Source organism: Phacochoerus africanus, chromosome 3, assembly GCF_016906955.1.
Source record: "Phacochoerus africanus isolate WHEZ1 chromosome 3, ROS_Pafr_v1, whole genome shotgun sequence".
NCBI lineage: Eukaryota > Metazoa > Chordata > Mammalia > Artiodactyla > Suidae > Phacochoerus > Phacochoerus africanus.
The window spans coordinates 201,121,165-201,143,871 of NC_062546.1; the positions used below are offsets into that span (position 1 = coordinate 201,121,165).

General features: G+C 55.8%; 1 protein-coding gene across 9 annotated transcripts in view; it reads left to right on the forward strand.

Annotated features, from left to right (window-relative positions):
- The window catches only part of AGAP1 (ArfGAP with GTPase domain, ankyrin repeat and PH domain 1), a 566,173-nt gene that overhangs the window by 173,094 nt on the left and 370,372 nt on the right, over positions 1-22,707 (forward strand). For all 9 annotated transcript variants that reach the window (XM_047773839.1, XM_047773835.1, XM_047773837.1 and 6 more), the window contains exons 2-3: positions 13,839-13,897; positions 22,322-22,409. In XM_047773839.1, coding sequence (XP_047629795.1) covers positions 13,839-13,897; positions 22,322-22,409 — 147 coding nt within the window. The remainder of the gene's footprint in view (positions 1-13,838; positions 13,898-22,321; positions 22,410-22,707) is intronic.

Below are 22,707 nucleotides of genomic sequence, written 5' to 3' on the forward strand. Positions count from 1 at the left end.
CCCCACAGGCAGGGCACCAGTGGAGTCTGGCACAGATGCTGGGCAGCACGGTGAGCCTGGGTGCGGGCGACAGTTGGGACGGTCCCCAGCCCCTCTTGGGACTTCAGGTTTTCATCTCTTTCTGTGTAAGCGCTGGAAATTCTTTTGTTGAGTACGGGGGGTGGGGGTGGGGGGGCGGAGATGGTGCCTGTGTGGTGAGGGGCGGGTGCCAGGACTGGCAGTGCCGTGATGAGGCTCCGTTCTGACCACTGGGGAGAGAGCAGGCACGCTTGTTTTGGTTTCTTTTCTTTTTTTCTTTCTTTCTTTTTTTTTTTTTTTTTTTTGCTGTGCCCATGGCACGCAGAGGTTCCTGGGCCAGGGATCGAACCTGCACCACAGCAGTAACAATGCTGAATCCTTAACCGCTAGGCTGGCTACAAGGGAACCCCACTGTTTTCCAATTTTTTTTTTTGTCCATTGCACCTGACCAGGGCTGACCCCGAATGACAGTGACAGAGGGGCTTTGACGTCCTGGACGCGGTCCGACACACAGGACTGACGGTGGAGGCGGGCCTTCGTCTCTGCACGTGGCAGCCGGCGGCTTTGTCTCCTGGACACGAGGCCCTAGACCGAGGCCACAGGGAGGAGACACGGACCCAGCGACCTGCCAGGCCTGTGATTAGAGCTGCTGGACTTGACAGCTTAACGAGCAGCGTTTGTTTTCTTGACGTAAGGCAGCTGCAGACCTGCTCGTGGCTCTGTGGAATCACTGCCATTTCTTGTGCGTGGGCTCCAGGCTTATTTGTGGGAAGAAAGTCCTCCTGGTTAACTCAGCCCCGATCCTGCCCTGGACACAGGAGTACCCCAACTGTTTCGGTTTTGATTTGCTTGTATCTACGTTAAGTCAAGGGTTATATCAGCCGAAGGCCACTCCGAGGCCCTGTCAAGGAGCCGGGGTCTCGGAAGCCTTCTGCGTGGTCGTGGGGCCCATGGCCTTGAGAGAGGCTGGGCTAGCCCTCAGCGCCGGCCCACTGGGGGTCTGAATGGAAGGGTGTTCCTGGAAGAGAAGGGTCTAGGATGCGAGGGCCAAAGGGACCCCACGTGGCCCTCTTGTCTTACCAGTGAAGAGCTGGGGCCCCAAGACACCAAGTGACTTACTGGAACTCGCCCTGGTGTTCCGTGCAGGGTGTGGACTGGAAGCTAGAATCCCCACCTCCAGCTGGGAAAGTGCTGGTCCTTTATTAAGCAGAGCCTCCTGTCTCACGTGGTCCCCTTGGCACCCCCCCCCCCCCCCGCCCTTAACTCCTCCGGTCCCAGGTTTCTCTGCTGGGGACAGACAAGCTGTGGCAGTAGGCACAGAGTGGGCCCTGCGCCCTGCTGTTGGGTGTGGGTGGTCCTGGGCCCCCCCCAGCCACGCTGCCTCCACTCCTCGGCCAGCCTTTGGCCAAAATTCAGCGACAGCAGGGAAAGCGTTAATCCGGCTCGTTCATTCCGAGGCCATCCTTGCATCCTGTGTCCCCTCTTAGCCAGCCGCCCCTTATCATAAACGGTGATTGCACCGCAAATTAAAACATATTGGTGGCTGTTGACGATTCTTGATAAAATTAATTCTGCTCAGCCCAGTTATATCCACATGGGACTGACACACATGCAGCCCATGAATTGTAAATATCTAAGCCTTCTCTGTTTTTTTTCAGGATTTGTTTTAACCGGGAACATTTTTTTTTGTTTCAGCTTTGTCTTAAGTTTCACAAATAAAGTGGCTGTGGCCTGCCCCCAGCATCCAGGCTGCACAGTAGAAATTACCTTTTCATAATATGTGTCGACTCAAACGTCAGTCGGAAGAACAGCTGTAACCTATCTCAGAAAAATGGCTGTGGATTTAACCTGCTGATTTTATTTTTTTCTGGCAATTTCTGACTCATACCTTTGCATAAAATGTCCTTACTTTAACCATTTCATTTTCAAGGACTCTGAAATTTCATTTTAGGTGCTAGAATGTCTAAAAGACTCCTTAAAGTTTTTAAAAACCTGCTTACGATTTTAAATATTACAGAATGTGGGATTCTGACTTTGCTCCGAGATGACCCTGTCCCACTGCTGCTTAGAAGTGCTGGGGCAAAAAAAAAAAAAAAAAAGAAAAAGAAGAAAAAAGGAGTTCCCATTGTGGCTCAGAGGAAATGATTCCGAATCCAACTAGGTTCAATCCTTGGCCTCACTCAGTGGGTGAAGGATCTGGCGTTGCCGTGAGCTGTGGTGTAGGTCACAGACGCGGCTTGGATCTGATGTTGCTGTGGCTGTGGTGTAGGCTGGCAGCTGCAGCTCCGATTAGACCCCTAGCCTGGGAACTTCCAAATGCTGCGGGTACAGCCCTAAAAAGCAAAAAAAAAAAAGTGCCAGGGCCGCTGGTAGGAGCTGTGTGCCCTGGGCCATGAGCCGGCACTTCGGTGGTGTGGCCATGGCTCTGAGTGTGCAAGGGTCCTTGTAGCAGCCTAGTGGGACAGCCAGTGTTGGTGTTTGGCGATGATTGATCACCCCAGCCGTCATTCACAAATCCTTGCAAATCTTCGCTCTTGTGGAAGGCGTTCCTCGAGGCTCAGCCCTAAGCCCCGTGAAGTCCAGCTTGAACATCTCCTCTGCGCTGGGACCCTGGGGTCTTTATCAGGCTCCCGTTGGCTGAGTTTTGGAGACTAGAGAGGAACCTGAGGTGTCTAAGCCTGGCGCCCGCCTGGGGGCCGGGCAGGAGGTGTTGGCGGCCTGGACCTCGGAAGCATCCGATAGGCCCCGTCTGGGGAGGGCTCTGGTCACCCAGGCTTCCCAAGACTCCAGACCCAGACCCCCGCTCTCCTTGACCGTATCCTTCCTTCTTTTGTGGGGGGCATCAGGGTCACTGGCACTGATGCCAGGGATTGGGCACAAATGGACTTGCTGAACCAGGCCGGGTGGGGGCAAGGTCTAGGGAGACCTGCAGGCTCAAGCAGTGTCCTCTGCTGGGGGCAGAGCTGAAATGTAAGAAGGTTTTGGGTGGCAGTGGTCGATTTGACAGGGGAGACCAGACCTGATTCTCAGAACATTGTGACCAGCGGCCCTCATATGTATTTAAAGCTGAATGTATTTTTTTGCAAACCTTTTGAATTCCCACTGGTTAAATGGGATCTCCAAACACTTGGTGAGTCTTTCCCTCTTTCTGAAAAGCCCTGGGTTATTTCACAGCCAAAACCTACTCTTTAGAGCCGTGAGCCCTACTCTCCAAAAAGTGAATAGCTGTGTCCAAATTGCGCTCTGCCACCAGAAGGGTGAACGCAACTCACATCCCAGTTTCTCCAGTGGCTTCTCGTCTAAGGATGGTGCTTTCACCGCACAGCCTTCCTGCTCCGTGGACCTCAGGTGGCAAGAAGGGTGCATGAGGGTTGCCATTTCCTCCACTGTCCCGCAGTGATGCGGTCCTACCCAATCTGCCCAGGCTTGGGAGTCAAAACCAGAGGGAGACCCACCCCTGGTGAAGTAAGAAAACAGCCAGATGTGATGCTTTGCTGTGGCGCGAGGAGCAGCTGCAGGAGGCCCTGAGGCTGGTTTTTCTAGGGACTTCGTGCTGAGAGAAGGCCCCTGATTTGAACTTGGAGACAGGCCTGTTGCCTGTTGGCATGGAAATGCTTGTGTGCCGTCTCTTGGGTTATTCAGAGTGAGGAGCTTAGGGTTATCCTGCTTGGGGGTCCAAAGCCTGCCCCAAAAAGACGTTGGCTGCCAAACCCACTGTTGCCCCAGATTTATGACAGTGGAAGTGAAATCAGATGGAATCAGGTCACAGGTTTGAGGATTGGTGTGTCGCTTGTGAATAAATCATTCTGAAGCAGCGCCAGCTAAGGGAGGAAACCCGTGCGAAGCTGTCAGGGCTGCACAGAGGGGTCCTTGGCAGGTGGTTCTCCTGCACCGCCACCTCCCCAAGCGATGGGCGGCCAGCAGTTTTCATATTTGAAGGAGGAACGGAGCCGTCCTTTCTCCCATCCTCGCACCCTCTAGTTTCCTGGTCCTCAGACACGGCTCTTCAGTGTCGCTCACAGCAGCGGCGTCCCAGAGGGTTCTGGAACAAGGCGCTTCATGCAGCCTTAAGGACCCATTGAGGAGGGTGTTGAGGATGGGATTGCCGGTCCTCTGAGATTTAAACCTGCGAGTGCCCGGAGCTCGGCCGGGCTGCAGCACGTGCCTCGGGGCTTCCTTAGGGAGGAGGGAGGGGGACCCCTCCAAGGCCGGTGGTGTTGAGAAGGATTCTGAGTCACATCAGGGCTCGGGGAGAGAAGATGCTGGGCCTGCAGGTCCTCAGCCACGTCTGCAGCGGTGGGGCGGCTTGGTGGCCCGCGTCAGCCTGCGCTGGGATGGCCCTTGAGTGCGGCCTGGGTGTCCTTGGGAGCGTCGGGCTGGGATGCCCTCTCAGTTACGGGTCTTTGAGGCCACAGGAAAGCGCCTTGAACTTCCAGAGAAGCCTAAGATGATTCTGGTATTCCAAGGGTTTATGGTTCGTTCCATTTATTATAGAGACTCAAGGATTTTCAAATAAGGAATTAAATCATCCTATGGAAAACTGCGCCAGTGAGCGTCTGTCAAATCCGCTGTGTGAGAGTCATCAGTGTTTTAATGTATCAAGCAGTTGCCATGCAGCTCTTTCCTGCTGCCTTGAAATGGATCTCGTCACTTTATTAGGGATGTGCGCTTCCTCTCGGCACAGAAACGGGGCCGGTGCCAGCCCTCGTCTCCTCCACTGCCCCTGTTCTGTGTGGATGGATGTGCTGTCTCTTTCCCATTGTCGTTTCCTATTATGTTGGGGGATTATGAGGGCTTTAATCTAAAAATAAATGCTTCTTTTCTGCTGCTGAAAAGAATATTTTTAAAAAAACCACCTTGGGAAGTGTAAGGTTTCAGATACACATCTCAACCCTTGAGATGATACGTCGTTTTTAAAAAGTCACCTGCGCTTTCAGTGTCCTTTTTTAAACCCTTGAGTGTCATTACAGGAGGTTTGTCTGGCACAGGTATTTGTGGTCCCTGGGTACACACGGGATCGGGGAAGGAGAGATGGTGGTGAGGTTTTAATTGTGGCCGCAGGCTGGGCCTCTGGTTAAGAATCTGGAAGAAGGAATGAGTCCAGAGCCTGTTGGCGGTGAGCCCTGGGGCCAAAAAAGGGCTGGTTTAATAGACTTGAAGGGAGTTCCTCTTGTGGCTCAGCGGGCTAGTAAGGCTCACGTTGTCTCCGTGAGGTTGCGGGTTCAATCCCTGGCCTCGCTCTGTGGGTTAAGGATCCAGCATTGCCGTGAGCTGTGGTGTAGGTTGCAGAGGCGGCTCAGATCCCGCGTTGCTGTGGCTGCAGCTGCAGCTGCAGCTCCTGTTTGACCCCTGGCCTGGGAACTCGCATGTGCTGTAGGTGCAGCCACGAAGAAAACGTAGACGTGAGGATGTTACTCCCTTGTCTGGTGAGGTTGGGGAGCCCTCAGCGGACGACCCGAGGAGGGACGCGGGGCCCGCTGTGGAGACGGAGGTCTTCGTGGCTGCGCTGGCCTGCTCTGGTCCCTGGGCCAGGTGGTTGCTGCGGCCACGGTGGGGACCCAGGACATGGGGCTTTGTGGTCTCAGTTCAGTTCTGCTGTGAGGTCTCTGAGTTCGTCACAGCCCTCTTGCTCCGCTCCTTTGATTCTGTTGCTTTTTGCTGAGGTAGAGTGAATGGAGGGGTTTTCAGGGTTATTTTCAAGCTCTGCAGGCCTTCTGATACAGCCGAGTAGTCTCGCCACCTGTTCCCCCCTCCGCCCGCCTTGCGGTTCTCACGTGCTGTGGGATGAACCAAATGCAGTGGCCGTTTGGCTGCTTTCGACTTGCACAGTGGCGGGTCCCTGTGATCCCGTGTGTTATAAATTGGCCTGGGTTTGACACTAACTGGTCATACCTTCTAGCGATTTTTTTTTAGCGGGTCTTACTCGCTACAGAGTTAGTGGCTTGCTTTGTGCTCACATAGCCGATAAGTGTGGTTTGATTACGTGATGAGGGCTTTCCGGGCCACCTGCTATTTCAGGCTCACCTGTGGCCCCAAGGCGGGGAGGGCTGCCAGGTAGCCTGTACCCACCCCCAGGATGTGGGGTTCCCGAAGCCTGGCCCCTCTCCCCAAAGGCAGCGTCCGCTGTGGGGGTGGGGCCCTTTGCTAGGAGAGGGGTTACAGCATCTTTTTGAGTGGGAGGGAAGGACTTTCACAGACAGTCACCCAAGGAGGTTGTGGTCACTGTCAGCCCAGGGCTCCTGGTTGCTGGCGCCTCACACCGAGTTCCCTGTCCCTCCTGGGGGGTCCTGGCCTCAAGACAGGTAGGGCCAGGTGGGAAAAGAGGGGCTCCCACAGTCCACAGCCTGAGCTCCTGACGCTGGCATCTTATGTTGGCCACAGCGGAGGAAGAGTAAGAAATGCCCCAGGGGCTGGTTGGAAGGGCAGACTCTGACCTTCTGATCGGGGTGGGTCAGGGTCGTTCGCACCTGTGGCTGGTTTTGCTGAGCGTCCCAGGTGAGGTGGGGTGGGGGCTCCTGGAGGAACACGGAGAGGGAGGGCGGTGGCCCGCCTGACCTGGCACCCAGGGCAGGGAGAGCCTGTCCCAGAGCTGGTGAGGTGGCGCGTGAACCTGCCTGTCCTCAACTTCAAGTTCAGTCTACGTCTCTGGGAAGCACGGACCCGTTTTCTCTCCGAACTGCCTCGTTCCGCCTGCAAAGGCTCGCTCGTCGTGGCTTCGATGGTGGGGTTGGGGACGTGGCTCGGATCGTCAGTGGGAAAGTGAGACCCGTGAACGCGGCAGATCCCGGCCAGCTCTACCTCTGCAGAAGGGCGCGGGTGCTCACCCAGCACGTGGAAGCCGAGACCCTCCCTGTTTATCCCTAACGCAGGGGTGGACCTGTCCCCTGCCCGGGGGTCAGGGCAGGGCGCACATTCTTCTCGGGGGGCTTATTTGAAACAAATCATTCTTGGGAGAAGAGGGAAAGAGGAGGGGGTGGCAGGAGGGCGTTTCAGCCGAAACCTGAGCGAAATAGAGTCACCAAGATTTCCTTCGATAGACGAGGCATTCTGTTCCTTTGCACAGTGGCGAGGTCCCCTGTCTGGAGGGCAGGTTTCCTCCTAAGGGTCTTTGGGTTTTACTTTCTGAAATCACTTGTCTGCAAACCCGAGTAACTGTGGTGGAAGCACGGCCTGTGTGGCCGAGACTGGACTGCCGAATTCCCTCCCTAAAGAGGACGTGGGCCTTTATTCACCAGACCGTCTCTGCTCCTAGAAAGCCCCCGTCCAGGGAGCAGGGACCCTGGCGCCGGTGGGAGGGGTGGGGGCGGGAGGACGAGGAGAACTGAAAACGCAAGCCCTCTTCCTGTCATTGCCGTCCCCCTCCAGGTCCACTCCCGAGACTGCCCTTCGTCACTAACCACGTCCATGAGGCGTACTGTTAGGCCCCTAGATTGCTGCTTATTCTTACGTGCTGCTCATTTTTAGCACGAAATGCCCGGGAAGGAAGTCCAGCCACAGCTTTGATGCTTTTCTGAGCGTCAGAGGGTAACCACTTGGCCAGGGCTCAGTGGAAGTGGCGTAATGAAGGGGTGAGTTCCCTGGGCCACCTTCCCCCACCCCGTTGGCCACAGCGTGCTGCGGCTTCCTAGGGGATCTCAGCTCTCAGGCCAGGGGTGGAAGCCGGGGCTGCAGTGGTGAAAGTGCCAAGCCCCACCCACTCGACCACCAGGGAACTCCCTCTCTCTGGTGGATCTTAACCCAGCCTTCCTAGTTCCCACTGGCCCCAAAAGGGCAATGTCTTCTGTAGCCATTTTTATGCCCTGCAATGACACAAACTCTGGGAGGAAAAGGCTGGGCAACACGTACTTTTTTTTTTAAGCTACTTTGCAAAATCCTATCAGCTTTAAGACTCGAATCTTTGCCTTTTGATCCATCGAGTCAAGCAAAGAGAGTGTTGAAAGAATACAAAATACTATGGTGGCACCAAGGTGGGGCGGGGGGGCGGGGGCTTTCTGCCCGAGGTCACATTGCTATGATTTCATCTCTTTGCTGGACCACTTCCTCACCTGTGTTGCCAGCATTTTAGGAATTAGGTGACCGGGCCTTGAGGCCTGATGGGCGGACGAGGAGCTGACGGAGCCCCTGGGAGGCAGGCCTGTGTCTCGCCCACCCACGCCCATTGTGTTTCTCTCTTTGGCCCAAGGGGGGGTTGTTAGTTGTTAAAGGGAGCGTGGACGCCTTTCACGTCCGAGTGTGCCAGTGTTGTGTGTGCTGTAACGAGGGCCTTCCATTTCCTGGTTCGGTTCATGGTTCTGCATATAAATAATTTCGAAAACAGACCAGAGCCCCGTCCCTCAGTGATGAGCAAATGGAGGTTAGGGAAGGAATTTGCAGTCTGGATGGATTTTAAGAAAGTCGGGGCACAAGATACAGCCCAGTTCTCCCGGGAAAGTAAACAGCGGGGAGCTTTCTTATCAGATTTGTTGCCCTTTCTTTCTGCAGCTCCCTGCCCAGCTGTCCTTGGTCTGTGCTCCCCTCTGTCAGTGTGGGTGGTTATTTGCATTCCTTGGGGTCCAGAGTCTTGTCCTTGTCACCTGGAGGAGCCAGGGTGGGGCTGGAGGTGGCCCTGGAAGGAGAGGATCCAGCAGGGGGGCCTCGCCACCCCCTGCTTTTGTCCCGCAGCTCAGAACAGCTTCTCTGCTGGGGGGAGGGCTTTTCTTTGGAAGAAGCCTGCGTCCTTTGTTGCTGGATTGCCTTCAAAAGAACAGGGAGGGGACCTGGGTACGTCTGGGCGCAAGCACTTAAGAGGCTGTCCTGAGCCCCGTGGAGGTGTTAGCTGTGCCTGTCCTCTGGAGAGGGCGTGGGAGGGGGACCGCAGCCGAGGCCTCTTCCTCTGACACTGGGGTGGGAACAGCTTCTACTGTCTGCAAGTTGTCTGAGCCCTTCTGGGTGGGGGGGGGGGCTGTGCGCTGGCCCTTGCCCTTGGGAAACAGCTGAAGTGCTGAGGAGGAAGGAGGGCTGCTCGGAGGAGGAGCCCGGCCTAGAGAAAGGGCTTCCTCCTGGTGTCTGTGTGATCCTGCATTCCTCCTGCATCGTGTGCTCAGGCGGCCTAGGCACGTCCCAGGTCACACCCTCTGCTCGGAAGTCGGGGCGGCGGAGCCAACGGCACCTCAGTGGTCCAGGGGCACCGTGTCCAGTGCCAGGATCCCTGTTAGTTAAGGCGGCTGCTGGGCCAAGGCCCATTGGAATGAGCAGGTGCCCAGCCCTCCGCCCTGGCTGACTGAGGCTCTCGGTTCTCCTGGGCCAGGCAGCGCCAGGAGCTGGCTCTCCCGCTGCCGCTGGATCAGCTGTGTGTGTGTGTGTGTGTTACTCAGGGACCTGCGTGGTCAGCGGAACTGGGTCCAAAACAGGAGCTCAGTGTGGTGGTGTCGATACGTACGGGCCGGGCCCAGCACCTCCTTGATTTTATTTAATTGTGTGTGTGTATTTTTTCAGAGTAGTTTTAGGTTTACGACAAAAATGAAAGGGAATTACAGAAATTTCCTCCTCCCCGCCATGCCCAGCCTCCCACCGCCAGCATCACTCACCAGAATAGTGCCTTTCGTACCGAGAGGATGAACCAAGTTCACACGGCAAAGTCACCCCAGATCTGTATTCTACCATCGGGTTCACTGTTTAGTTGTGTATTTTAAAAGACTGTTGGGACTAGTGAAAGTCGATTGTTTTCACTTACCCGTGTTTTATGTGAACGCACAGACTGCTGAAGACATCGTAAACGGATGAGCCAGATGTCCTGAATTTCACTTTTCTTGTGGCTCAGCACTCACTGTCCAAAGCCCAAGCCCCCTTTCCTCCAAGAGCGTAGACCTGGCAGCTTCGGCCTCACACAGCATCACAGCAGCAGTGTGTGTTGTGTGGTTTCAGCACGTTTTCACATCCTGAGCCTCCCTGCACGTCCTCTTAATGTAGGATTAAACTTGCAAGGAATTCAGCTGGCATCCACGTGTAGCTATTTAGAATTCCCTTCCTTCAGTCCTAAAATAATCCACCCTGCCTCTGACCTGGGGGCACACCCGGGTGACAGCAGGGGTTGGCGTCTTTTCCTTCTCCTTCCGATATTTTGGTTGTCAGCCAGGCCGAGACTTTCTGCTGAAAAGTCATAACATGCTCTAACCCCCCCCCCCCCGCCCCCGTGTTGAGTAATGATGGTTTCCCACCCCCTCGCATCGCTCCTGATAAAAGTCCCCTGTTCCCTGATCTTGGTGTTTTTTGAGAGCTTCTCTTCCATATTATGATTTAAATGTAAAAGAGAAAATATAATCTGAAGCGGGTGCGTGTTCATGATAAGAAATGATGGAAGGTCTTCTCCTAACGGTTCTGATGGCCTGGGGCCTTGCTGGCCTCCTGACCACAGCGACGGGAGCCCCAGTGTCCCGGGACCGGCTGAAAGCTGTCAGGGGTGATTGGTGAGGTTTTAGTCCAAATTCAGATTCAGTGGCACTTCCATCAGCGCATGAGAAGGCATTTTCTTTCTTTCTTTCTTTTTTCTTTTTAGGGCCGCACCCTCGGCCTATGGAGGTTCCCAGGCTAGGGTTCACATCGGTGCTGCAGCTGCCGGCCTGCACCACAGCCACAGCCACATGGGATCCAAGCTGCATCTGCGACCTACAGCACAGCTCGTAGCAGCGGCAGATCCTTAACCCATTGAGCGAGGCCAGGGATCGAACCCGTGTCCTCACAGATACGCGTTGGACTTGTTTCTGCTGCGCCATGATGGGCGCTCCGGGAATGCGTTGTCTTAATGTTATTCTGCTCCAGTAGGGGGAACTGAATGGGGGCACCGAGTGGCCTCTCCTGCAGTGGGACACATCTTCGGTGACTTGAGATCACCGGTGAACACGTGGGCGCGCAGGGCTCCCGGATGTGTGCTCCCGACGTGCGTGTTCATTCTTTAATGTCGCTGCGCCTGGAGCATGAAATGGGGCAGCCGGCCAGGCTGGTCCCCACTGGTCACCCCCTGCCTCTTCGAGGGGCTCTGCCTTCATCTCTGTCACCCTCACTTAGCGAGGCAAGCCCCCAGAAGTGGCATGAAGGAGCTGCTGCTGTGTGCGTCTCCTGATAAATCTCAGGTTACTTTTCTTTCTGTTTTCCTTCACTTTTTAGGGCTGCACCCGTGGCATATGGAGAGTCCCCAGGGTGGGGTTGAATCAGAGCTGCAGCCACTGGCCTAGGCCACAGCCACAGCAATGTGGGATCCAAGCCACTTCTGCGACCTACAGCACAGCTCACGGCCACGCCGGATCTTTAATCCACTGGGTGAGGCCAGGGATTGAACCCACGTCCTTATGGATGGTGGTTGGATCCTTAACCCCCTGAGCCACAATGGGAACTCCTCAGGTTACTTTTCATTGAGCCTCTTCTGAGGCAGCGTTTCCTCCTGGCCCAGCAATGAGGGAGGGGATGGAGGGTTTTAAAAGTAAATGTTTTTTTTTAAAAAAAATTCAAGATGTATTTTTTGGGTCAGTGAAGTCAAGCATTGATTTTACTACTCTAGTTTCCACACAAATGTGTTCGATTCAAGGAAAGATCTATTTGCGAGTAAAAAGGCAGCACGCGTTGTTCCAGTGTTTAAATACTCACGCATCTGAATTTAATGGAGCCCTGTGTAATTTATAACGCCTATGCAACAGTCGTTGTGATAAGCAGTCTTTTGGTGGCATGTGCTTAAAGCTGAGCCGTGCATTCGTGAGTCAAGTTCATTTTAATTCCCACTTTACTCTCTTCATTTTCCTATTAAGGTTATTAAAAACGCTATCACTGCATTTGTTTTGTTTTGTTTTGTTTTGTTTACATGCCAGGTGGTGTAAAATTTGAAAGGTACCAACAGGTAACAATGAAAAGAAAGCCTCCTTACCCCCTTGTCTCCAGGCCACCCGGTTCCCCAGCCCTAGATCAGCAACTGTGAAGTTTTTCATCCTGCGGGAAGTGTTCTCAGCTCGGACAAGCCCATGTGTGTATTTTACACACACACACACACACACACACACACTCACCCTCATGTCACCATAGCTTCGGGGCGGTTGCATTTCGGCCCATTGAGGCCACCTAGCCTTCGTTCTATGAATGTGTCCGCATGTGCTTGCTCAGCGTTGGGCTTCTCCAAGCGCAGCAGCAGTGTGGCTTTCGGGGACATTCTTAGTCACTGTCATTTGCTTCCCTGGACCACTGGCGTTTTGGACCCCTGCGCCCGTCCTTAGTTCCTGGGAAGCAGTTGACAACAGAAAGTGCTTTGCAGCCTACTTAACTGGTGATGTTAGGTACCATTTGCCGGGCATCTCCCTGGGGTCAGGCGGTGCTCATGCCGTCCACTTTTATCTGTTTCCAGGTGATGGCTCAATTGTGACAGGTTAGGGTGGCACCTGGCTGGCCACAGAGTACGTGTCAGATGCCCCCAGTGTCTGGCTCCCACATGCTCGCCTCGGTGGACAGAGAAGTGGCTCAAGGTCTACCCTTTCCTCCTGAACCCTGGCAGGTGCACCTCTGCCCACCTGCCCTGCCAGCTGGCCAGGCTCTCGGGTCCCCAAGGTCCAGCATCTCTGCTGTCAGACACCTGTCTCTGCCCGCTTTCAGCTGAACTTGAGAGGTAACTTGGGGCGTCTGTCCGCCTTGCACCTCCTCCAGCTGACCTGTGCCTCATGCCCCCCCCATCCTTGGGCCTGGCTTCTCCTCCATCCTGAGTCTAACTCGTGTGCCTCTGCCTCTGTCTGTGCAGGGCCAGCAGCCCCTCGTTTCCAGGACACTGTCCCTCTCCTGCAGACGTGTTTCTGGTCCTCTGCCATGCCCGCCTTTGCCATGGCTTCCGTTCCAGCATCCATTCGATTTGAATACCGGGCATCTGTTGGAAACCCCGGCATTTCTTGACTTTAGGCATCTTGTGACTTGACTTCTTCTTGGTCATAACGTAGAGTGAAGAAATTTTGGAATTTTCAGAAAACGTACAGAGAGTGAATTCCCATTTGGAGGGAGAGGTGTTTGCCCTCAGCTGGCTGGTCTCGGGGCGGCTGCCACGGTCACCTCCTCACTCCGTTGGTCCCTGAGTGCACAGTGTGGGCGGTGGTGTCGGGTCTCACGCTGAGAAATGGCTACTGAGGGACATGGAAGTCGTGTCATTTGGATCCTCTGTATGGGGTGCGTCTCCTCCACCTGCACATGTAGGGCGAGAGGCAGAGACGGCCGCCAGGGGAGGCCCCCCGAGTGCTGGCCGGGCGGGGGCTGGGCTGCGGGGCCCCCATCCTTCTGACATACTCTAGGGTATTCCAACTGCGTCTTCAGTGTCCAGTATTGTTTTTGAGGGTCAAGGCTCCAGCCCCAAAGTCGTCTTCTAAACCTTAAAATGTGTTGTAGACATTGGGATTTTGTGTTGTAACTTCGTCATGGGATCGGACAAGTGACTGTTTTAGAGAAAAACCAAAAGGCCCAAAGTTGACCGGTTACAGATGAGTTCCAGGAAAGCCGGGAGCCTCCCTCGTCCTCACACTGGCAGACATTCGGGGTCGGGGGGCCTTTAGGTCCCGGACAGGACGGGGCCTGGGCAGGACCCTGCCGCGGTGGCAGGGAGTGCGCGGTAGCGGCTCAGGAGGTCGACACCGACATGGAATCGCAGCAGCCACGTGGACCCCGGTGAATCCAGCCTCTCTGGGCAGAAGTGATGCTTGGTGGGGGGGGGAGGCTGCACTGACTTCAGGCTCGTTCTGGTTTGAAACCTGGCAGACGGGGGCATTGTGACCTTGCACTTGGGTGAGTCACAGCATCTCACTTCCTTTTATCCTCCTGTTTTACAGACGCCTTTGTGAACAGCCAGGAATGGACGTTAAGTCGATCTGTCCCGGAGCTCAAAGTGGTGAGTGGTCGCTCTGGCCCTGGTCGTGGTCATTCCTCGCCTGCGGGGGCGGGGGGCTCAGGAAGTGGCAGGGGTGACCCGTGTGCTCCCCAGGCCCACATCCCCAGGGCCAGAGGTGGGGCTGCGCTGGTGCGTCCTGGGCAGGGGCCAGGCCTGGCTCCTTCAGGGCTGGAGCTCTGAGTGTGCCTGTGACCAGCAGGAAGCCTGGCCAGGCACAGTGGTCATGTCGCCAGTGCAGGCTTGGGGCCATCTGCCATTCCATCTCCTAGCGATGAGGGCAGGAGTGTGTGTGTGTGTGTGTGTGTGTGTGTCTCCCCTCGCCACACACACACACGACCATGGCTTTATTATCCTTTGCAGGACGTCATGGAAAGTTTCTGTAGTAAGCCATCCTGCAGGGTAATTCATCACTAAAAAATGGGACTGTTGACTGTGTTACAAAGGAGTGGTATAAAATCAAAGTTTGGTTTTTATTAGGAACTTTAAACGCTCTTTCAGGGAGACTATTTAAAGCTTAAAATTGGCTTAAGTAAAAAATGACTTGGGTCTGTGGCAGCCACACCCAAGCCCCTCCCCATTTCATGTGTCACCCTGTCACCTTAGGATGGAGGAAAGGACAGAGAATTATTAAGTACTCAGTGTTAGGAAACACGTGGCATTTAAAAGGCGTGCGTGCATGCGCATTTTAAACTTCTCAAGTGGCGGGTTCTGCCCCTGACGACGGCAGCGAGATCCTTCCCGTCCAGCCAGCGGCTGGTGAAGCTTGGCTTGGCCGTGGGCCTGCTCGGCCACCCCAGCCCCTTGCCCTTGGCATTTCATCCCCCCACGTGGGCCTTTTCTCCGTGGTCTGAGGTTTCTCGGTAGTTCCAGCCTGTCTGCCCGGTGACCCCAGAGCCCCTCAGACGCTTCCTGCTGGGTCCCCACCCCAGTGGCGCTCGATGGATGCAGGGCTCAGGCCGCTTCTGACCTCACCTCCGAGAGGAGATCGAGCAACAAGGAACCTCGGATGTTGAAGAGTGTCTGTGACTTTGTCACCGGGAAGAGCACGCTCGTACACTTAGGCGTACAGGATGGCTCGCGGGCAGATGTCCCCTGCCCCTGGGCATCTGACGCCCATCCCTGCTGCCCTCACCTGGTCCCCTGGGCCCTGCTCCTCCCCCAGCTCTAACCTTTCTCAGCGGTTCCTGCCCGTGGTTTCTTTCCTTGGGAGAGACAAAGAGACCCACTGTCCCGGGGGGTTGCAGAAGCGCGGCTTCCGCAGGACTGGCCTTGGGACAGCACCCCTCTGTCCCCTGGGCTCGGTGTCCCCAGCTCAGGGCTAATTCCTAGGACGCTGTTGGCAGTCTCGGCGGAGCGGCCAGTTATGTTACTTGGAGTTTTCAGGAAGGTCGGCCAGTTTCAGATACATGCCGGTGAGACCCGCAGAGGCTTAGGTTTCTGTGTGGGGGGTAAAGCCAGGGAACGGGGTTTGGGTGGGCGTGACACTCTGTGTTGGTGACCTGGCCACCACCTTTTAGTCCTAAGCCCGTGCTGTCCTAGCCCCACTTCACGGGCAGGAAGACGGAGCCTCAGATGTTAAGACTGTGCCCAGGGAGGGAGCCCCACGTGGCAAGAGGGAGACGGCATCAGATCCTGGAGGTGGTGCCCGCAGAACTTTCTGCAGCACAGAGATGTTCTCTGCCCTCGGGTCCCGAGACGCCACTGCGGCCCCGTGTGGCCGGAAGCCCTGGAAGTGCGTGTTTCGGCGAGGAGCCGACGTATATGTTTTAATTCAAGCTTAATTAATTTAACCTGAAAGGACCACGCGAGGCCCGTGGTCACCCTTCCGACAGCACTGCAAGCTGTGATCACTGAGTTCCAAATCCTCTGGTTTAGGCCGTTTGGGGGCCGGGAGGTGTTGAGGGGTCCCCGGGAGCCCACGCGCTCTTAGCAGCCCTTGACTGAGGATGCCTCCAACCAAAACCTTGGTTTCTGCCAGTATTTCTCTCTCTCTCTCTCTCTCTTTTTTTTTTTTTTTTTGCTTTTAGGGCTGCACCTGTAGCATATGGAGGTTCCCAGGCTGGGGGTCCAATCAGAGCTACAGCTGCCAGCCTACACCACAGCCACAGCCACGCAGGATCCTAGCCATGTGTGTGAGCTACACCACAGCTCATGGCAACGCTGGATCCTTAACCCCCACGGAGCGAGGTCAGGAATCGAACCCGCAACCTCATGGTTCCTAGTCGGATTCGTTTTCACTGTGCCACGACCGGGACACCTCTGCTAGTGTTTCAGAAGCATGTCATTCTCTGGAATAAATGCTTGGAGGGGCAGGGCTGCTTGCACTCACAGGATTTATGATCCTAAAACGTAACTCTCCTCACCCTGACTTGAAATTCACAGGAGGGGCGACTCCGTCCGGTGGATCAGGACGTGTGAATGCGTCTATAGTTCCTCCAGGAAAAGTCCTGCCCCCTCACCTGTGTGGGTTCCGCCGAGACCCCGGCAGGACGGCCAGCTCTGCTCTGGGCCTGCGGTCCAGCAGGGGAGGCCTCGAGCAGCCAGCGCTCCTTGGCCGCCTCAGCACAGCCCTCCTGGCCAAGGAGTTTCCAGCGTCCACTGAAAATGCTGCTCTGTGCGGGGGCAGCGTCGGTGCTGCCGCAGGGCCGATTGTAGCAGCTGGCGCAGGGGGCCCTGAGGTCAGCACCCGTGGACCCCCTGATTCTGTCCCAGCGGTTAAAGGACATGACAGCAGATCCCAGACAGACGCTTTATGTGACATTTGGCAGGGAATCTCCTGCCGTCACTCAGAGAGACCATGGCAGCGTTGGCTTTGCCTTCTCCGAGTTCGAGTACCGTGCTGTCTGCTTTCCCAGGAGAGCGTCAGGCCCGCAGGCTGACACTGGGAACTAGAGAGGCAGGTGTGATGGGTAGATGGTCAGTAGCCGTGTCCTCTGGGGGCTGCCCGGGTCCCCACATAGGTCCCTGTCGACGTGTGCCGGGCAGTATGTGCTGACCGCTTACCTCCGGGCGGACAGGCAGCCACTCCCCAGGCCTCTCACCTGTCGCTGTGGGCGTCTATCAGCAACGTTATCACACCCCGTTGTGTGTTTCCGTGGAGTCCCAACTGGGACTTTTATCCCAAAGCCCTGGTTTGCTTTTCTGCAAACCCCACGTTTAGCAGGGGACGCGTGGGCCGGTGAAAAGCCGGTTTAGAAAGACACCTCGTGTGACAGACGGTTCACAGCCCTGCCCAGAGGATGCCAGGCCAAGGTGACAACGTGTTGCCCCCAGAACCCGCGGTGCTGTAATTTCAGGACACCCTTCCCCAAGTCCCCTGGCCGAATCGATTCCATTCTCCCAGTTTACATCCAGTAGCAGGTCCTGGATGCCGGCGGAGCCTTAGGGCTGAAAGAGCAACTTCCATGCTGGCCTTTATTTCTTGTCACGGCTGCGCCTCGTCTCTGCCAGTGTTTCAGGTTAGAGTGACGGCCAGGGTGTGCGAGTATGAGAAGGGCCCCGGGATGGCCACTCGATCCAAATAAAACGCCTTTCCCTCTACCCCCGGGATTGAGCGATTTGATCCTTGTGAGAGGTGAGCTCGTTCTCTGCAGGCTCATTGACACGTAAGACGGAAAGGAATGCTGCCACGCGCAGAAAACACAGGCCGAACGCCGGGGCTGAATGTTTTCCTCCTCGGGAAAGAAAAACCCTAGTCTTAATTAAAAATTCAATTCTGCGGCATACTGTTTTGGATTTTCTCTGCGTGAAGCTGACAAACAGCAGGTGCCCCTGAGCCAAAGAATAATTAATAGGTGGAAATTCTCAGATTATAGAGGCCTGAGGCGAGAGGAGGATAAGTGGAACCTGGAAGGGAGGCAGCTCGACTCAGGATCTGTCCACGCTCTGCGGCTTGGAGCCGGGGGAATAGAGCCCCTCGTTCTGCTTCTGGCATTAGAGCCTGTGATCCGTGGACGCAGCCAGGTGGCTCAGAGTCTGCCTTGGGCCGGGGGCAGCACTGGGAGGGGGCGACCCGGGCCCTTGGCAGCCCCAGAGAGTGTCAGGCCCACATGCTGACACTGGGAACTAGAGAGGCAGGTGACGAGCTGTAGGAGGGCGCAGTGAGGGAGAGGCCTCCGTCAGGCCTGTGGCATTGGGAAGGCTTCTCAGAGGAGATGACACGTGACCTGATGCCAGCCCATGAGCAGGAGTGTTGTTCGGGCAGTGAAGGCCCATCAGCACGGGCTTTGGTGGCAGGCACATCGAAGTGGGAAGCTGAGGACAAAGGACCCAGACTGGTGAGAGGGACAGGATGCGTTCAAGGTTATAGAAAAGTCACATTTTAACTTTCCATGGTCTCATGCCAGATTTGTTCTCTTGTGTTTGTTCTTGTAGTTACCGACACTGTCATGCATTTATCCAACCAATCAGCATATTCCCTCCCTCCCATCTGTCCATCCTTCCACCTGTCCATCCATCCATCCATCCTTCCTTCCTCCCTTCCATCCATCCACCCATCCATCCATCCATCCTTCCATCCTTCCTTCCATCTTTGCATCCATCCGTCCGTCCGTCCGTCCATCCATCCTTCCACCCATCCATCCTTCCATCCTTCCTTCCTTCCATCCATCCATCCATCCATCCATCCTTCTTTCCTCCCTTCCATCCATCCATCCATCCATCCATCCATCCTTCCTCCCTTCCATCCATCCATCCATCCATCCATCCTTCCTCCCTTCCATCCATCCACCCTCCATCCATCCATCCATCCACCCATCCATCCATCCATCCATCCATCCATCCATCCTTCCTCCCTTCCATCCATCCACCCATCCATCCATCCATCCATCCATCCTTCCTCCCTTCCATCCATCCACCCATCCATCCATCCATCCATCCATCCTTCCTTCCTCCCTTCCATCCATCCACCCATCCATCCATCCATCCATCCATCCTTCCTTCCTCCCTTCCATCCATCCATCCATCCATCCATCCATCCATCCATCCATCCTCCTTCCATCCTTCCATCCATCCACCCATCCATCCATCCATCCATCCATCCATCCATCCATCCATCCATCCATCCTTCCTTCCTCCATTCCATCCATCCACCCATCCATCCATCCATCCATCCATCCATCCATCCATCCATCCATCCTTCCTCCCTTCCATCCATCCACCCATCCATCTATCCATCCATCCATCCACCCATCCATCCATCCACCCATCCATCCATCCATCCATCCATCCTTCCTCCCTTCCATCCATCCATCCACCCATCCATCCATCCATCCATCCATCCATCCATCCATCCTTCCTTCCTTCCTTCCTCCCTTCCATCCATCCATCCATCCATCCATCCATCCATCCATCCTTCCTCCCTTCCATCCATCCACCCATCCATCCATCCATCCATCCATCCATCCATCCTTCCTCCCCCCATCCATCCATCCTCCTCCATCCATCCATCCATCCATCCTCCACTTCCTCCCTTCCATCCATCCATCCATCCATCATCCATCCATCCATCCATCCATCCTTCCTCCTTCCATCCCTCCACCCATCCATCCATCCATCCATCCATCCATCCATCCATCCATCCTTCCTTCCTCCCTTCCATCCATCCAGCCATCCATCCATCCAGCCATCCATCCATCCATCCATCCATCCATCCATCCATCCATCCTTCCTCCCTTCCATCCATCCACCCATCCATCCATCCATCCATCCATCCATCCATCCATCCATCCTTCCTCCCTTCCATCCATCCACCCATCCATCCATCCATCCATCCATCCATCCATCCATCCATCCATCCATCCATCCTTCCTTCCTCCCTTCCATCCATCCAGCCATCCATCCATCCAGCCAGCCATCCATCCATCCATCCATCCATCCATCCATCCATCCATCCATCCTTCCTCCCTTCCATCCAGCCATCCATCCATCCATCCATCCATTCATCCATCCTTCCTCTCCCTTCCATCCATCCAGCCACATCCATCGCCAGCCATCCATCCATCCATCCATCCATCCATCCATCCATCCCCTTCCTTCCTCCCTTCCATCCATCCATCCATCCATCCATCCTTCCACCCATCCATCCTTCCATCCATCTATCCTTCTTTCCATCCGTCCATCTATTCTTCCTTCCATCCATCATTTGCCAGCACTTTCTTGGCGCAAGAAGTAGTGCCAGGGGTAGGGATTCAGAGCGGTGTCCTCCCCGGTGTCAGAGCCATGGTTCTCCTCTTCAGGGACCTGCATGCAGTGGGGGGTGCAGCCAAGGACATCCCCAGTCACAGTGGAAGGTGTGCCAGGTGTGCGGGGAAACCAGCTAGAAGGGTGTCCAGGTGAAGGAAGAGAGAAGTGGGAGCGTGGTCCTGAGCAGCCAGCCCTGGTGCACAACCGGCTCTGAGGATTTAGAGGGAGAGGGAAGCTTTGTTGTTGTTGGTAAAATACTTGGACTTTGGCCTCAGGCACTGGGACTCTTCCCCAGAGAGCTGTGAATGAGTCACACCTCCGCCCTGTGGATTTTAAAGAATCTCAGGTATTCTTGGGATGGGGGTGGGTGGCTGGTAGGCAGGGAGCTAAAGGCTGCTCTCAGCGGAGGGAGAGCAGGACGGACAGCATGGCCAGCGCTGGGGAGGATGGACAGTGTGGCCCGCCCCAGGGGGCCACGGAGGTGCTCGGGCCGCAGGGGCTCTGTGATGTCCAGGCAGCGTGGGTCAGGGCCGGCTTCCCGGTGTCTGGTTTGCGGGGGGGGGGGGGGGGGTGCATGGTGTCAGGATGATGAGCAGATTGGGGGAGAGAATGGCCAGATCTGGACACGCTGGCCTTTGAGTACCAGTGAGGACATGGGTGGGTTTACCTGCATGGGGGCTGGGGCTCGAGGGTGAGCGTGGGAATCCAGAGCTCATTGGGCGCGGAGCATGTGGCCAGGCTCCCTGGGGCCTTAGAACCCGGGACCCAGGAGACTCTAGGAGACCTCGGGGCCGAGCTCACATGGGTCAAGAAGATTCCAAGAGGCAGCCCGGGGCGGGGATTTAAAGAAGGAATTGAGGAGGTCCCATCGTGGCGCAGTAGTTAACGAATCCGACTGGGAACCATGAGGTTTTGGGTTCGATCCCTGGCCTTGCTCAGTGGGTTAAGGGTCCGACGTTGCTGTGAGCTGTGGTGTAGGTCGCAGACACAGCTCGGATCCCGCATTGCTGTGGCTGTGGAGCTAGGCCGGCGGCTACAGCTCCAATTCGACCTCTAACCTGGGAACCTCCATATGCCACGGCAAGTGGTCCTAGAAAAGGCAGAAAGACAAAAAATAAAATAAAATAAAGACGGAATCGAAGCTTCTGGTGACCGGCTGGCTGGCAGAGGAGCAAGAGAGGGAGGGGTTTTGGAAACCAACGTCCTTGGTGACTTCAGGACGTGCCCTCATAGCCATGGGGTCGAAACTTCGGTGGCAGGGGTGGGGTGGGGGCGGGGAAGCAGGTGGGCCCGAGGCCTGGCTAGGAGAGGCGGGAAGGCAGGTCTTCATAGCAGGGGCCTGTGTCCAGGGTGGGTCTCTGGCCTTGCATTTCTTAAACAGCATTGACTTGATCACACTTTCACCCAGAGGGGCAAGTTCTAGCGAGGGAGCCTCTAAGTAGCTTCACATAGAAGCTGGAGCCGGGTAGGACCCCCCCCCCCCCAGTCCAGGTGTCTCAGCTGTGTTAACAGGGGTGCTCTCTGAAGAAGACAGTTGAGGCCAGCCTTGCCCGCCGCGGGACCGTGTGTTCCTGCTGGGACAGTGGCCTCATCACCCTGACTCAGTTTGAACCCACTGTGAACACCTTTGCCTCCTCAACCGTGGTGGGTCCCCGCCCCGTCCTCCCCTCGGTCCTGCGGTGTGGACCCCGTGTCCAGAGCTGCAGGCTGGCTCTCCTCCTCCTGCCAGCCTTGGTCAGTTCTCGCCCCTCCAGTCCCTCTGTTGTTCCCCAGTGCGGCTCTTTTTCTGCTCATCTCACCCGGCCCCAGAATCCTTTCCTGGAGTCATGCACGGGAGGCCCCAGAACGCCCTCCCGGTCCTTCTCTGTGCTGCCGCCGCCGCCGCCCCTGCGACCCCTTTCACCTGGTGCCTGGCTGAGCGGTGGGAGCATCCACAGCACCCAGGGATGGGCTGACACATGGTCCCCCTCCCAGTGTCCCAGCCCTCATGGTATCTGAAAAACGCCACGGCCACTGTTGATTCTTTGGGCGTAGAGGCCCATCGGAACCCGAGACGTCGGGGGGCGTTGGAGTTGCTTTCTCTCCAGCAGAAAGATTGAATGAGCCCGTGTCTGGCCATCCTGCTGAAGCTCAGTTGCGAGGCTCTTGGGGATTGCTGTCCCTTTTAACCTCTCTCTCTTTGCAGGTTGCCGAATAGCCTTCTCTCCTGCCACGTGGTGACTGTCCCTTTCTTCCTTTCAGGGGATTGTGGGTAACTTGGCCAGCGGCAAGTCGGCCCTGGTGCACCGGTACCTGACCGGCACGTACGTCCAAGAAGAATCGCCCGAAGGTATGCTCCTGGGCAGGCTGTCTCCAGCCCGGGCGGGTTTAGTTTTCTCAAGCTGTCATTAGCGTATGCTCAATCAGTGCTCCGATGTGTCCCATGTCGAGCAAGTAATAAAATACAAGGCAGTGGAAACCCCTAGGTACGCTCTTTCTTCTGTAGTATTTTTAGCCAACCAGTTACGTTATCCTCACCTTGGCCTTTGGGCCGCTAGAGTAGAACCACGAATGCGGCTGCATGTATCTCGTACCTGAGAGTTCTGTCCTTTCCAGGGTCAGTCCAGTGTCCCTCCTTTAATTATTCT